The 17,002-nt window shown below is 44.2% G+C and overlaps 1 protein-coding gene across 3 annotated transcripts in view; it reads left to right on the plus strand.

The window, feature by feature from the left end:
• STK32B (serine/threonine kinase 32B) overlaps positions 1–17,002 on the plus strand; it is a gene marked incomplete at its 3' end in the record, with an annotated part of 343,715 nt that overhangs the window by 279,088 nt on the left and 47,625 nt on the right. The window contains exons 6-7 of one of the 3 annotated variants that reach the window (XM_082653129.1): positions 13,059–13,148; positions 15,617–15,720. The exons of 1 other annotated variant lie outside the window; for it this stretch is intronic. In XM_082653129.1, coding sequence (XP_082509255.1) covers positions 13,059–13,148; positions 15,617–15,687 — 161 coding nt within the window. Of the gene's footprint in view, positions 1–13,058; positions 13,149–15,616; positions 15,721–17,002 lie in introns of those variants that run through there. One more of the 3 variants, XM_082653127.1, reaches the window with a different exon arrangement.

Below are 17,002 nucleotides of genomic sequence, written 5' to 3' on the forward strand. Positions count from 1 at the left end.
TACTGACCATATACTGTCAGCTTTCTTATCTGAGGTTTCACATTCTCGAATTGAACCAACCTCAGATGGCAAACATTCAGGAAAACAACTCCGGAAAGTTCCAAAAAGCAAAACTTGAATTTGCTGCTAGCTGACAACTATTTACATAACATACGCATTGTACTTACAACTATTTACATAGCATTTACATTGTACGAGGTATTGATAAGTAAAAAAAAAAAAAAAGTATATGGAAGGGTGTGCCCAGGTTATATGTAAATTGTACACCATTTTATATGTGGGACTTGAGCATCCAAAGATTTGGGTATCAATGGGGGTCCTGGAACCAATCCCCTGCAGGTACTGAGGGACAACTGTAGCTCTGTCCTCTTCTGTATGCAAGAAAGTAATTCCTTCACTTTTGCAGACCTGCCATAAGCCAGGTGTTGTGACAGGCGACCCAAGCACACAGACCCCCTGTGGCCGAGGACATCGTGGTCTAGGGTGGCGCTTCTCAGCCACGGCTGCACGTCACCCAGGAACCGTAAAAGGTGCCGATGCCAAGGTCCCACCCGCAGAGGCACTCACTTGACTCATCTCGCAGGAGAAAGTGCTGGGCGGCGTGTGTGGGGGGGGGGTGAACGTGGGGTTAAAGCTACCAGGTGGTAGCTTTAAGGTGTAGCCAGGGCTGAGGGAGGGACAGAAAAGTAAACAGGTGATTCTGACCCAGCAGGGTCAGTGCTGGGAGGGGCAGGGGTGAGGCTGTGCCGGAGCAGAAGGGCAGTGAAGCTGGGGGAGGGGGAGGGGGAGGGAGGGCTTTCTGGATCCTCCCTCCAGAGTGTGGGCACCAGAGCATTTGGGAGCAGAGCATTCCAGAGGGCAAAGGAGAAAGCTCCACTGGCCAGAGGACAGCAGGCTGTGAGGCGTAGAACTCATTCTTTTCTCAGGGACCTCGGGATGGGCGCTTGGGGATCAGAAACCTCACCTGGATGTTTAGTAACAGGTGACACAGCAGCCATGCCAGCAGAATGAATCTGTTTCCTCATTGTATCCCTAAACACCCCAGTGCCAGGATCCAGACAGCCAGGGACAGCTCCTGTGCCCCAGAACCCCTGAAATCATTCAGCCTAGCCAGTCCTAAGCCTGCTTGCCCTGCCTTGCCTGTTCCTTCCCACAGAAACCACCAGAAAGGCTCTTGGCCACATTTCCTCCCTTCTCCCTCTGTCTCATGACTAACGCTAGTACTTCCCTGGGGGGACCCACATGGTGTGATGTGACCCGTCCTCTTAGGAACTGTGAATAACAAACTATCTTTTCAATGGCAATTGTCTCCTAATCTGCGGACTTCACTTCTAATTTTCTATTAACAGGCTCTATTTCAGAGCACTCATTCACTGGACTTATTTCAAAGAATTTCCTCTCCATCTGTTGCTGACATATTTGTCGGCAAGTGTTCCCCAAAACGGCAGTGGCCAGCAGCAACACCCCCTTATCACTTGTCAAAACACTGTATGTGCTGTGACATCCCCCTCACGAGACTCCAGGAAATTAACAAATCAGGCGCGTGTTGATTCTGAAGCCTCAGATGCAGGGATTGGAGCAGCTGAGATGGAAGTGGGAAAAGCCACCCAGGCAAATTGGGGGGGTGGGCAGAGGTGTTTCTGCTAAGTCAGAGGGGCCAACAGTGCGTGTCATTATTCTAGACGAGTTTAAGGATAGAGCTTAGGAATGTGGCTTAAAGCTAGCCTGGAGTCCTTGGGAGGTTGGTAATGAGATTCTTTCTGAAGACTGCTGGGAATGGAAGTGTCTAGCACAGTGTGATGTCTTAAAGTCCTGAAGACCCAGAGCAGGAATCTCTGAGGACCCCCAATAAATAGCCCCCTGTATTAGTTTCCTAGGGGTGCTGGAACAAAGTCCCACAGATTGAGAGGCAATAAACAGCAGAGATGTATTGTCTCTCAGTCCTGGAGACTAGGAACCCGAGGTCAAGGTGTCCGCAGGGCTGTGCTCCCTCTGAAGGTGACAGGGAAGGGTGTGTGTCATGTCTGTCTGCCAGCTCTGGTTTGGAGACACGCATACTTCTTTGACTTGAGACCGTGTAACTCCAGACTTCAAATGGCATTCTCCTTCTGCTTCCTTTCTGCTTCCAAACCTTGCCTGAGTGCATTTGAAAGGCAGAAGCTCAATCTTGTCCAGAACCCTAGCTGCAAGAGGGTCAGGACATGTGGTTTTTCTCTCTTTCTGGTCCTTATAATACAGGAGGCAGGAAAGAATGGAGTGGAAAAGGATGCTAGGTATCAAAATATAGTCTCTAACCCCGTGCCTCTCAGTCATTGCAAAGAGCAGATCATGGCTGAGAAAGTTTATAAAAACCTCCCTGTCAACCTAATTCACTGTGATTAGTATGATTGCATAAAATTACATGCCAACACAGAGACGTGGAAGGGAAATGATTGATCAGGGAGCCATGGCTATGCTGCAGTAACTAATAAACCCAAAATCTCGTGACTTAACCTTAAAAGCCACAGAAGTAGAGAAAAGGGGAAAGAAACTCAGAACTGTTGAGCCCTCTCAAAAGCCTTGGGGGAGACGGTTTCCAAGCAGCATCATATAAAATAGGGTGTGAAGGCTGGGCGGGTTTTACGAGATCACAATATATCCGGGGGGAAGGCGTTGAAACTCGTCTTGGGTGGGAGTTCCCCCGAATCTCAGCCTAGGAGCTCAAGAAATCCCACACGTGTTGCATTTCTTGTACCCTGCTATTGCTTGTTCACCCCCGCACAGGGGGAGCAGGGAGCACACAGATTTTTTTGGTTTTTTGAAGATTTATTTATTTATTATTTACTTATTTTATTTAGTTTTGGCTGCATCGGTCTTAGTTGCGGCACGCAGGATCTTCATTGTGGTGCGCGGGCTTCTCTCTGGTTGTGGCATGCGGGTTTTCTCTTCTCTAGTTGTGGTGCACAGGCTCCAGGGTGTGTGGGCTCTGTAGCTGTGGTGCGCGGGGTCCAGAGCACGTGGGCCCTGTGGTTTGCAGCACACGGGCTCTCTAGTTGAGGCCCGCGAGTTCAGTAGTTGAGGCGCACGCGGGCTTAGTTGCCCTGCGGCCTGTAGGATCTTAGTTCCCTGATCAGGGATCGAACCAGCATCCCCTGCATTGGAAGGGGGACACTGGACAACCAGGGAAGTCCCACACAGATTGTTTTGAAAGTCCTTCTTTCCCATCCCATGTCCAAGATAGGGGAGGAGGTCAAATCAAATAGAACAGAAGAAAATCAGAGGGTCATTCATTCTACGTCAGGCAAAGGTGTGCCCCGAAACAGAGTCAATCTTTGGTTGAGGTAAAGCCAAATGAAGACTGGATAAGCTGGTGCCTTGGAATTTGATTTGGTTTCTTTCTTTCTTTCTTTTCTTCTTCCTTCCTTCCTTCCTTTTCCCTCTCCTCACCCCCTCTCTCTTTCTGCCACTGTCCTGCAGTACATTCACTGTCATCTCCATGAAGGCAACAGGAAACAGTGCCCAGGATGTGTGATCCTGAGGGAAGTATCACAGCCAGGGTAGCATCACACTGACATCTTGGAGGTATAGATATTATTAGCAGTGAGCATGTGAGCCTGTCATGGGCAGGGCAGTTGAGTCTACAGCAAGGTTCTCATCCTCTTGGGCATCCAGCTGTGTCTTTTCAGCAGCACCACTGTGACCTCTGGCTTAGGCATGATGTAGACCCTGTAAACCAGCTAAGGTGGGGATAGATGTTCCCACGAGGCTTTACTCCAAATTCCAGGGAAACAAGGCAGAAAATAATGTGAGAGGAGATCATCTCTTACATATGGACCCCCTGTCAGCCTAGCTCCCAATCTAGTGCCCTCTGGTGGGCACTACCTTAGCACTCACTCCCAGGAATTCACAGCCACGAATCCAATCTTGGCTTCCTGAGGATAGATCTAGAGAGAACTCACTCTGCAGTAAACAAAGCCTGACGTTCGGTTGACTATCCCCTCCCAAGCAGACCCCATCTTTTCCTGGATTGTGGCCTTGTCGGTCCCAGTGAGAGCACTGCACTGCCCTCACTCATTTGGTAAATACCCACGCGAGTTTGGGGTTACTTCATTACAGGGGCTGAGAGGGGAGAAGGGAAGGGGGGTGGCATGGTGGAGCAGGAATAGACACTTGTGCAATGTAGCTGCAGACGAAACAGATGAAAAGTCAGCAAAATTCAGGAAGGCTTTGGATGTTTTCTCCTGGAATATACAGGGAAGATGCAGGAATCAGTCTTCGAAGTAGGAGTCCCTGTTACTGGTAATACTGAGAAGATTCTCTGCATTGCCAGTTATACCGCAATGAGGGGACTGTGGATGGGACTTTAGCCCCGTGTAATCTCCATCATCCCATCCCCCAGTTCCATGACACAGGTAACTGGCACATCCTTAGTGTCTGCAGTTCCAAGCCCCCACCACCCATATGCACAAGTAGGAGGTGCTCATTAAATGATTGCTAAGTGAATGAAGAAATGAGTGAGAATTTTTCCAAGTCACATGGATGTCAAGTATTTTTGTACTCGGAAAATAGCCCAAGTTACAGGTCCTCGTGGTGCCAATCCTGACACTGGCACCAGTGATTACAAAAACCGTGGAGAGGGTGGCTGAGTCCCATCAGCTGAGGTCCAGCTGAAAAAGTGACGTTGCTACAGTTTTAAAAGTCAAAAATTGAAATGGAGTGTTGTCAACTCCTGTAAATACCATGATAGCCTTAAGAAGTAAAGAATGAAGAAAGGTGATAGGATTGCCTACCACATTTCCTTCATTCAGTCTTTTGTTTGGTCAGTCGATCAGCCAGTCAACAAACATTTGATAAGTACATTTTCCAGGTCAGGCCAGTGCTAAGGTACTGGGGACATAGAAATGAATGAGGGAGGATTCCTGGCCTCAAGGAGATGGACAAAGTGACAGATACAACATGGTGAATGCTAGCATGGGAGTGACAATGGAGGGGACTGTGGAGGTACAGGTCGGGGCCCAGAGGAGAAGCCTAAACTAGTCAGTCTGCCATGGATTAAATGTGTCTCCACCAAAATTCATGTTGAAGCCTTAACCCCCAGTGTGATGGTACTTGGAGTTGAGGCCTTTAGGAAGTAATTGGGTTTGGAAGAAGTCATAGGGTTGGAGCCCCCATGATGGGATTTGCGCCCTATAAGGGGATGAAGGGACCAGAGCTCTCTCTCTCTCCACCATGTGAGGATACAGCAAGAAAGCTGTCATGTAAACTAGGAAGAAGACCTTCACCAAGAACCCTACCATGCTGGCACCCTGATCTTGGACTTCCGGCTTCCAGGACTGTGAAGAATAAATGCTTGCTGTTTACACCACTCAGTCTGTGGTAATCTGTTTTAGCAGCCCAAGCCAACTAAGACACACACACCCCTCATGGTAGTGAGTCTCCTGTTAGTGGAAGCAAGCAAGCAAAGGCTAGATGTGCATCCAGCAGTAATATAACTCTCCAGCCAGGTTTTGAAGAATGAATGGAAATCTGCGAGGCAGAGGGGAGGAAAAAGCATTCCAAATGGTGTCAGAGTCTTGGAGGTGTGATGAATTTCCATGAGTTCAGAGAAAGGAGAGAAGCAGGGCTAGAGTTCAGGATTCATAAACAGGGCTGGGAGGATGATTATTGATTATTGATTCTCTCATTAAAACTTGTACTAACAGATCTCACACAGTATCCTGGGCTCCTTCTCTCCCTGAATTTTGAATGTTTTTAATTTACAGAAAACAAATAGCTGAAAAGTCAGTTCATATTTGCACATTTTGTAGTAAATTTCCATCCTCCTTAGAAGGAACTCGGAGACCTCATATGGCACTAATTTTCACTTTCCCACATCTTGACTCAACTGTTAAAGGAGACACACCGGGAAGTTACAGCTCATCAACTCACGCGGTACAGAAACCAGAAGTGGAATTCTGCTGTCTGGCGCTCCTGTTGGACGTGAATTCCCTGTAGACTGGTCGGCTTCAGAGCTGCCCCAGATCCTCCACCCCAGAGGGCCGGAAGGAAGTAAGGGCTGGGCTGTGAGACTCAGCTCTGAAGGGGGCAGCGTGGGGCGGAGGGAAATGCCCGCCCCGGAAGAGGCTGGAGACAACAGCTTCCCACGTATCAGCTGCTGACCGTGGATGAGTCACTGGTCTCTGGAGCTTCAGGCTACTCTTCTGTAAAAAACAGGGTAGCCATACCCCCCTGTTAAGAGTACTTAAGGATTAAATGCGCTTCAGCACCAATTATGTACCAGTTATGCAACCCTAAACGACAGCAGCTTAAATAGATGGGGGATACCTTGTTTTTCTCCCTCTTTATCAGTTTCCCTGCTTTGACTATTGCCCCTACAATCCATACACAAGCCAAAGTGATTCTAAAGTGAGTTGGATTGTATCTCTCTTTCTCAAAACCCTCTCACTTGGAGTAAAAGCCATCTGAGCCCCTTTCCCACTTTCTCTCTCTGGCCCCCTCGCTGGTCCCTTGCAGGGCCTTTGTGCTGCCCATTCCCTCTGCCATCACACTCCTCCCCCAGAAGTCCAATGGCTTGCTGCCTCTCTTCTTTGGGTCTTTGCTCAAAGGTCACATTCTCAGTCCCTATCCACCCTGTTTAATGCTTACAACTACCCTACAAGGTACTTATTAGTATTAGAAGAATCAGAGGCTTATAGAGTGGAATAACCTGCCCAAATCTCATGGTAAGTGTCTGCATCAATTAGGACACCAGCAGTGTGTGGCAAAGAACAGGAAGCCCAACTCAAATAGTCCTAAACAATAAAGGGGTTTTTTTAGCTTGTATAACTGAAGCCCAGTGGAATGTGGCTTCAGGCAGGATTCGCTCAGGCTTTGGCACCATTTCTCTGCCACTCTTGCAGCTCTACCTTCTCCAAGGATAGGCTTCATCTTTAGCTTGTCTTTCTTTGTGGAAGCCAATGGCTTCTACAGTTCCTGGGGGGTCAGGGGGGTGGTTATATCCCCACATCACACTGGCCAAAGGCAGAGAATATCTCTTTAGGTAGCTCCTGAAAAAAAAGAAAGAAAACTCTTCATTTCCTGAATCCCTAGAAAATCATCTCCCCAGTTTTCATTGGCCCCAATTGGTTCATATGCCCAACCCTGAGCCGACTGTTAGAGCCAAAGGGTGAGGTTAGCCTGGCTGGCTGCAGCTGGAGCCACATGCCCCATTCCACAGCCAGATGTGCAGGGATGAGTAATTGCTGAGATAAGGGGATGTGAGTGGCCACAAACAGCAGATGTCCCACACAGGAGCACAGCTGTTTGTTCTTGAGCAGTCTGACTCCAAAGACTGTGTTCTTAACCACAGTGCTCTAAGCCCTTCAACCAGGGAAAGGACACCATCATTGTATGCAGATGATGTGCTTCTATGCCTAGAAACACCAAAAGGCTCACTAGAAAAATTATCAAAATTAATAGCGGGTTGTGAAATTTAAGAGAGACATAATTGCTTTTCAAAGACTCACAAAAATTTTTTAACGAAACAGAAGTAGTTTTCTCTTTGGTAAAAGTCTAATCTCTCCTCCAGTGATGTTTACTGTGACCCCAGCTGCTTCTACTTTGTTGCTCCTCATCTGTGTGGCCCAAAATAACCCCCCAAGTCCACATAACAGGTGACAGAATTGGGGGGTAGTGGAGGGAAGGAGGGAATTCTCATTCCCTTTAAGGAACTATCCTGAAAGTTGCAAATATCATTCTGTTCATATCCCATTGGTCAGAACCTTGTCACATGACCACAGCCAGCTGCAAGGGAGTCTGGGAAATATAGTCTTTAACTGGGTGAGCATGAACTCAGTTAAAAATTCTATTACTACCTAGAAGGGGAGATGGGATATTGGCAGATAATATCTTATACTATGGATGATTAATAGAGTAGCCAAATAGGAGATAAATAAGCAAAACTTAAGAGCTTTTTATTGTACTAAAAACAACTAAGTATAAAAAGAAAAGGAAAATATTTTCATTCAGAATAGTGACCAAAACTATATAATATCTAGGAATAAATTTATCCAGGGAGTTACAAGGTCTAAATGAAGAGAACACTAAACATACACTGAAGGAATAAAGCTGAATGAAAGACAGAGCATGACCTTGGGTGGATTACATGTCCACACTTCTCACATGAATGCATAACTTAGTGTAATTCCTATCAAAATCTTAATGGGAGTATCTCCTAATTCATCTCCAAAAATAAACATTTGAGAATAAATATTCTTTTCTATGTTTCCAAGAAAACATGGAAAAGAAACAATCATGAGGGTGACCACTCTCATCTAATTTTACAATGGGCTACAAATCTATTGTAATGAAATGAGTATAGTTCTGGTCCAGCAATAAACAATAGGTCAGTACAACAGAAGAGAGAATCCATATGCAAATCCACATATATGTGTGACTTGATGTAAAATGAAGGTCACATTACAAGTTACTGGGAAAGGATGAAATTTTCAAGAAATGTTGAAACAAATAGCTATCTATTTGGAAGAAATAAAATCAGAAACTATATCATACCATATAGAAAAATATAATCCATATGGTTGGGAGATTTAAATATTGATACAAAATTTAAATTATATATATGTGTCTTATAAGAAAATATTGAGGAATATGTAAAATCTTGGGGGTAGAATAGGTTTCTGGAAACTGGAAAGTTATAAGAAAAATAATACTCAGAAACTATAAAAATAATATATTGTTTGAATTCTTTAAACTTTCATATGGAAGAGATACTATAAAGTCAAAAAAAAGCAATAATCTAGAAGAAGATATTTGCAGTTGATGGACCAGAGAAGAGGGTAAATGTATTGAATAGTCAAGGAGCTCTGACTGAAAATTGACCAATATTCTAGATGGGCAGTTCGCAGGGATACTGGTCACATGAAAACTATGCAGCCGCATCAGCACTGAAATAACATTTCTCATCATCTGATAATAGCCAATAAGTAAAATTATTGATAACAGTGAGTGCTAGTAAAAGTGCAGAGAAATACACACTCATATTCTGTTTATAGTACCATAAATTGTAAGTTTTGGGAACATAAAATGCATACCCTTTAACTACACGCTTCCACTTCTGGGAATTTATCCAGTCAAAATAAAAGCAGCAATATGTAAAGATAAGTTCAAGAATACTACTGCTGCATATTTTATAAGAACAAGACAAACAATTAAGCAAACAAAACTGGAAACAACCTGAGTGCCATAATAGGAGAACTGTTGAATAAAATATGGTATAACCATATATGGAATACTCTGCAAATACAGGTCCACAATTTCTTATCTGAAATTATTGGAGCCAGACATGGTTTCATAACTCAGATATTTTCAGACTTAAATATATACTTGTATTAAATAATATATATAATAATATGAAAATAGTGTCTAACATAACATATAATAATATTTTAAAATATATGCTATATATTATGTTATATACATAGTACTGTATACTATGTAGCAAGGCTTGGAGAGCAGCTCGTAATCAAATATATAAATATTTCTGTAGCAAAACATAACTTTTCACCCTAAGTAGAATAAATAAAACTATGAAGGGCTTCCCTGGTGGCGCAGTTGTTAAGAATCTGCCTGCTGATGCAGGGGACACAGGTTCGAGCCCTCGTCCAGGAAGATCCCACATGCCGTGGAGCAACTAAGCCCATGCACCACAACTACTGAGCCTGCACTCTAGATCCCGCGTGCCACAACTACTGCGCCTACCCGCTGCAACTACTGAAGCCCACGTGCCTAGAGCCCGTGCTCCACAACAAGAGAAGCCACCGCTCGCCACAACTAGAGAAAGCCCACGCACAGCAATGAAGACCCAACGCAGCAAAAATAAATAAAATAAAATAAAATAATTTATTTTTAAAAATAAATTTAAAAAACTATGAAGACGACTTCCAGGTCAGATTTTATCACTAAATGAATTTAAAAACAACAAAACAAAACAAAACAATGGATTTCGAATGGAGGTAGGGACTGTGGATCTCATAGGTAGACCTACATATATTGATTTGGAAATATGTCCACAATACATGGTTAAATGCAAAAGTGACTCTTAGAATGACACATGGAGTATTGAGCTCTTTATTGTAAGAACAAAGCCAAAGTCCTAATGTATGTGGATATACATCTGCATAAGTGAAGGGAGAAATAATGGAGGAGCTGTATGAATCAGGGTGGTTATATGGCAGGGAAAGGAGAGATTCAAACACATGTTTGTATTCTGTGATTTATTATAATGAGCTGGCTTTACTTTCATAATGAAAATATTAAAAAATTTTAAGAGGAGGAGAAATGAAAGAAAACCAAATAAAAACTATATTTGAAGATTCCAGAATTCCCTCCCAGCAGTGCTACTGTGCTTGGAACTGTTCAGGTGTGGGGTGCAGAAATGACTCAGACGTCCACCTACTTTCACATACCTCACAGTGGAAAACAGGACTGTGAATTTACTTGTTTGTTAGTATTAGAATTGAGGCAATAGAGGATGCAGGAGTGGACTGGCCCTAGCTGGAGAGGGGATTGGAGCCACGCCTTGGCATGCAGTACTGCTAAGAGTAAATGCTTATACGAAATTCCCTACTTCATGTGTGTCAGTATGCTCTAACCATTTCATATGTATTAACTCCCTGACTTCTCCCAACAGCCCTCTGAGATGGATATTTTGTTATCATCATCCGCATCTTACAGATGAGAAAACCAAGGCTCAGGGAGATTATTTGCCCAAGGTCACACAGCTGGTCACAACAAAGCTGAGACCCAAACCAAGGCAGCCTGTCTCAGAGTCTGTCCACCCAACTACTCTGCAGATAGGACCATGGATAGCTGAATGGGAGGGATGCTCATCCGAGCCCCAGAGGCTGGAGCAGACTGGATATGTTCTAGAGATGCTACCTGGGTGGGGACACTGTGTGTCTGGCCAGAAAGGGTTCCCAGCAAAGGCCTGGCTGGGTGACCTAAGCTTCATCCACAAGCAGCTGAAGGGTACTACAGATCATCACTGAGTACCTCCTGCTGCATCTCACCCGGGGGCACTGGACAGAGCGCCTGGCAGAGCAGCTTAGTCACACATCGGTGCTGGCTGTTGAGCCTGAGATTTGGGATTTGCATGTGACACCACTGGTGCTTCTTCCGTCCACCGAGGCTGATCACATCAGGCACGCCTCTCTCATGAACCTCTCAGCAGGCCTCTTTGCACCTGCTGTAGTCGGGGGGTCTGTCCATCTCTTGGAGGTGCCCTCCAGGCTCTCCCAATGTCCCAGTTTTTTGTATGCCACCCACCTATGTATTTAAGCCCCACCATCCCAAACGCAGCTCTCAGATTTGGTGAAAATCCAACCATTTTCACAAAATGATGTGATGACAAACAGAAAGAAATGTGATTGCATTTATATCAGGTATTCAAGGGTCTCAGAGCTGGTTTTATTTTATTTTATGTGTTTTTAAAATTCTGTAGTGCTTTACAGTTTTCAAAAGTTTCACACACATGATTTCCTATAATCCCATAATAACCCTTTTTTTAATCCCCTACCCCTTCCCTCTCCCCGCTGGTGACCACTAGTTTATTCTCTACATCTGTGAGTCGGCTGCTTTTTTGTTTTGTTCACTAGCTTGTTGTATTTTTTAGGTCCCACATATTAGTGATATCATAACGTTTTTGTCTTTCTCTGTCTGACTTACTTCATTTAGCATAATGCCCTCCAAGTCCATCCATGTTGCTGCAAATGGCAAAATTTCATTCTTTTTTATGGCTGAGTACTATCCCATTGTATATCTACACCCATTGTACCTCTTCTCTATCCTTTCATCCATTGATGGACAGAGCTAGTTTTATTTTATGTTCTAAATCCCCAGAGAGCCAGTACTCACTATTTTGGATTTTCCTCCTTCTCACCTCTCACCCTCTTTCTGTCACTTTCTTTCTTTTCCCCTTTATCCCCACATCTCCTTGTCTCCTTCCTTTTCTGTCCCTCTTCCTTCCCTCTCAGGGTTCTTCAACACCCACGTCCCATCTGCTGTCGTTACTTTAGGCTGGATGGAAGGTTGGTCTCAACCCCCAAGCCCCCTCCCTACTCAATTCATCAGGTACAGTACTAAGACCCCTGCTGACCAGAGCAGACAGACAGCAGAACAAGGGTGTCTTCAGGGCATGAGAATCCTCTCTCCATGCACCCTCTCCCAACCCACTGTTTTCCTGAGAGAGAGAGTCTGGACTCTCCTGTCTCATTTATTTATCAGGAGCTTTCACTCTCTGGACCAGTGCTGCTAAACTTTAATCCATAAAAATTTCATTATGTCTTCAACATATTTGTTTATTTATAAATAATATGCATGTACCACCAAAATTCACATTATAAAACCTGCGTATAAAATAGACTTTTTTTTCACCTCACATATTTATATATGTATATGTATCTGTTTTTTGGAGGATGAGCATATTTGAGTTCTACTATCTTAGCAAATCTTAATCATACAATACAGTGTTATCAACTATAGTCACCATGTTTTGCATTATCCTCAAACCTTATTCTTCTTAGAGCTGAAGGTTGTATCCTTTTACCAGCCTTTCCCTATTCCCCCCCCAAACCCCTAGCAACCACTTTTCTACTCTTTGTTTCTATGAGTTTGACTTTTTTTTTTAGATTCCACATACAAGTGAGATCATGCAGTATTTGTCCTTCTCTGTCTGACTTCTCAATTAACATAATGCCCTCAAGATCCATCCTTATTGTCCCAAATGGCAGGATGTCCTTCTTTCTCAGGGCTGAATAAATTCCACTGTATACACATACCACACCTTGATCCATTTGACTGCTGATGGACACTTTGGTTGTTTCCATAGCTTGGCTACTGTAAATGATACTGCCCAAAATAGGCACTTCTAAAGTATCAGTTAAAATACTAATGTAAATAAAAGTTCTAATATTTTCTTCCTGCCCCACCCACCGCTTTGCAAACCACAACTTTAAATCAGACAAGGAAATAACCCAGCTGCCTGCAGCTCTTGCTAACTGTGGTTTCTGATTCTCTATCTCCAGGACATGTTCACATCACAGACTTCAACATAGCGACGGTTGTGAAAGGCACAGAAAAGGCTTCCTCCATGGCCGGGACCAAACCCTACATGGGTGAGTATTCCAGATCCCCGCAGGCCTCAGCATTCCTCTCCTGCTTCATCTCACCCCTCCCTCACCCACCTCCCATCCCCTCACCAGACCCCAAACCATGCCCAGTATGTGCCGTGCTCTGTCACACCTTTGTCCCTTACCTAAGCTGTCTCCCCTGCCAGGAAGACCATCTCCTCCTGTGTTTTCTAGAGAACTCCTACTCAGCCAGAAAGGTTGGCTTCAGCTTAGGGAAAAACAAACAAACAAGTAAACAACAAACCCTTCTTCTTTTTCCTTAAAGTCCAGTAGTGTTGCCAGAATACAATTTTGGTGTTGGTCATTTTGGATCTATATTCTCAGGTACACAGTGCTCTTGCATTGTGGTTTCAGGTTGGTTTTTCTTTAGGACTTTTCATGGAAATGTCATTTTTTTAGTACACATTCTTTTCCTTTACTTTTTCTTTGTTAAGGATGCCTATTATCTGAATGTTGGGTCTTCTTTGTCAGTCTTCAATATTTGCCATTTTCAAACCTTTCTTATCTCTTTCATCCTATGTTTAAATTTTTTCTCATTTTTTTCTTTCTCTTTACTTTAAAGCATTCTCTGTTGTGTTTATTTGCTTTGTGTACTTTCTAGTGAAGTATTTATTTCTGAAATAATTTCCCTTTGTTTCTATTTTTTTTCCTGAGTTCTTTTGCCAGATTTCTGAGTATTTAAATTATAATTTATGTGTTCTTTCATGTCTTGCATAATTTTTAAATGTCCATATTAGTTATTAATCCTTAATGTCTATATTAGTTGTCAATTGTTATATGACAAACCATGTCAAAACCTAGTGGCTTAGAACGATAACAATTGTATTATTACAATTCTGCCACTTGATTTTTTTTTAACATCTTTATTGGAGTATAATTGCTTTACAATGGTGTGTCAGCCTCTGCTTTATAACAAGGTGAATCAGTCACACATATACATATGTCCCCATATCTCTTCCCTCTTGCATCTCCCTCCCTCCCACCCTCCCTATCCCACCCCTCTAGGTGGTCACAAAGCACCGAGCTGATCTCCCTGTGCTTTGCGGCTGCCTCTCACTAGCTATCTATTTTACTTTTGGTAGTGTATATATGTCCATGCCAATCTCTCACTTTGTCCCATCTTACCCTTCCCCCTCCCTGTATCTGCAAGTCCATTCTCTAGTAGATCTCCATCTTTATTTCCATCTTGCCCCTAGGTTCATCAGAACCATTTTTTTTTTTAGATTCCATATATATGTGTTAGCATACAGTATTTGTTCTTCTCTTTCTGACTTACTTCACTCTGTATGACAGACTCTAGGTCCATCCACCTCACTACAAATAACTCAGTTTTGTTCCTTTTTATCTGCCACTTGATTGAGTGGTTCTTCTGCTGTTTTTTCTTGTGGTCACTCATTCAGCTGCTGGGTCAGCCAGGACAGCTGAGATAAATGGGCCCCTCTCTCTGGGTGGTCTTTCATATCAAGGGGACTAGAGAGAGCTTGCTCACGTGGTGGCAGTGGTTTCAAGAAGGAGAACCCAACTCCCACGTGCCTATCAAGGCTCTGCTTGCTTCACATTTCCTGGTGTCCAACTGGGCGAAGCAAGTCACGTGATGAAGACCAGGGACCACATGGGAGGGAACTGCACTGGTCATGGATACCAGGCAGCCTGATTCATTGGGGAGCCATTTATGAAACAATCCACCACACTGTCTTTTCTGAGGTGCTTTCCTTGTACAATGTTGTTCTGCTCTTTATTGTCCTTTCTCTTATAACTTGACATGGAATTTGACTTTGATACTTTTCTGTTGCTCATTTTCACGTAATATTAGTTTTCCTGAACCTTTATATGGTGTGGTGTTTATATGGTGTGGCTCAGGGTAGCTTTTCTAACAGACTTGCCTCTTCTGTTGTTTAAGTGACATGTCACATCCCAAGGCAGCTTGCTACCTGGGATTTCCTTGCCCACTGCCACTTGCCCACTTCTATCTGGACCTCCTCTTTCTTTGGTCTGAGGGGCCCCCTTCCTGCTCAGTTTTGATTTCATTCCCAACAGTTTCTCCCTGGGATCTTTCCTAGATGGGAGCTCTGGCTGGATTGATTAAAGCGATTTTGTGTCCCAGACTCTCCAGCTCCTGCAAAACTTACCAAGGGCCCTTTTCACTCACCTGAGATGGGTCTGGACAAGTCCCTCCCAGTTTCATCTGCTATTCTCAGACTGGTCAGCTGTGCCTCCCAGTCAATGTCTGCTCACTATTTTGAAGTCCCCTGTGCTCTGGTCCATCATAGGCCGTGTTATTATTTTCTTTGTTTCCTTCTGTACAGAAATCACTGCCATGGAGGGCTTGTCACTGTTGCTGGTTTGTTCCCACCTGCTTATAGTTTGGGGTCTGGGGGGACAACTTAGCTTTGTAGTAAATATTGCCCATGGTTTTTGGTTTAGCTATTTATCTGCTCTGCCATTGTTTATAGGTGGATTGTGGAGATTCAAAAACTATGTCATCGTCTCCCCAGAATGGACTCCTTGTGTCCTTCATCTTTAACTTACTAAATAGATTACATAAATGAAGTTTGGCAATAAATAATGGTAAAAACAATACTTTTTAGTATTTACTATGTATGTGCCAGGCATTCCATCCATAACCTTATTTAATCCTCACAAACATGAAGTAGGTGCAATTATTTATTCCCATTTTAGAGTTGAGGAAATGGGCTGAGAGAGGTCGGGGGACCTACCCAAGTTGACCTTGGTGGTGAGAGCAGACCCAAGTCAGTGTGAACACCAGAGGGTATACAATGAGTGGGTCTGTCCATTTCACAGAATCCCCTTGGGATGCTGAATACAGACCTTAATAAGGCTTTCACTGTTGACGACCTTTCTGAAATCCCATTCCAGAAGGATCCAGAGCTGGGGCAGTTCTATCCAAGGAGGTCCTTGCTTTAAGATTCAACAGAGATCAGACATGGAGATGGAGAATGGCAGTGAAGGAGAGGATAAGGCTGCCTCCAGGCCTCCGAATCAAGCAGTAGAGGGGATTACAGTGATGATCACTGTGCAGGGAACACCGCAGGAGGAGCAGGTGTGGGGGACGGTGGGAAGGATGAATTTGAAAGTGAGGTCTGTAGGAACTTCAAGACATTCAGATGTACTTCAAGACATTCAGATGTACTCCAAGCAACTGGAGAGTGATGTGAACTCCATCTGTGCATGGAGAGTTACCGTCACGGAGATGCAGCAAAGCCACGGCAGTGACAGGATCCCCCAGGGAGGACACGGGAGAGAAGAACACCAATTCTAAGCCCAGGAGCATTTTGCCAGAAGGGGCAGGTAGAGGCCAGAGGAGTCATCATCTCCAGAGGGAGGATGGAGGAGAGAGGTGACATAAGAGAAGAATCTCCCAGTTGGAGCCACCTCTGTAATCCTATGAATTAGTTCCCACTGCCTTGAGGCTATTTCCAAAAAGCAAATTGATCTCTAGGAAAGTAGATTCTGGACCACTGGAGAAATTCAAGACAATGTTCTCCCAACCCTGACCTTTCTGCCCCTGCTTTGCCACTGTTCATAGCAGACTTTCCTGGGCTACCTCAGCCTCATGCCCTGGCTTCCCACTCATCTCTGACGCAGCTCTGTCCTGGCTCTCAGCCTCTGGGAAAGCAGACCAAGGTTGACCCAGAGGCCCCACTGTCAAAAAGGAGAAGAAAACCAACATGTATTTTGACCCTACCAGATGTCTGTCATTACATTTAATCCCCAGAAGATCCACATGAGAATTCTGCATCTCTTTCATTTTATATATGAGTAACCTGAGGCCCATAGAGGTTAGCTAACCTGCCCAGAGTCACACAGCTAGCAAGTGA

This window comes from Grampus griseus, assembly GCF_964374135.1.
Source record: "Grampus griseus genome assembly, chromosome: 4".
In the NCBI taxonomy this organism is placed as follows: Eukaryota; Metazoa; Chordata; class Mammalia; order Artiodactyla; family Delphinidae; genus Grampus; species Grampus griseus.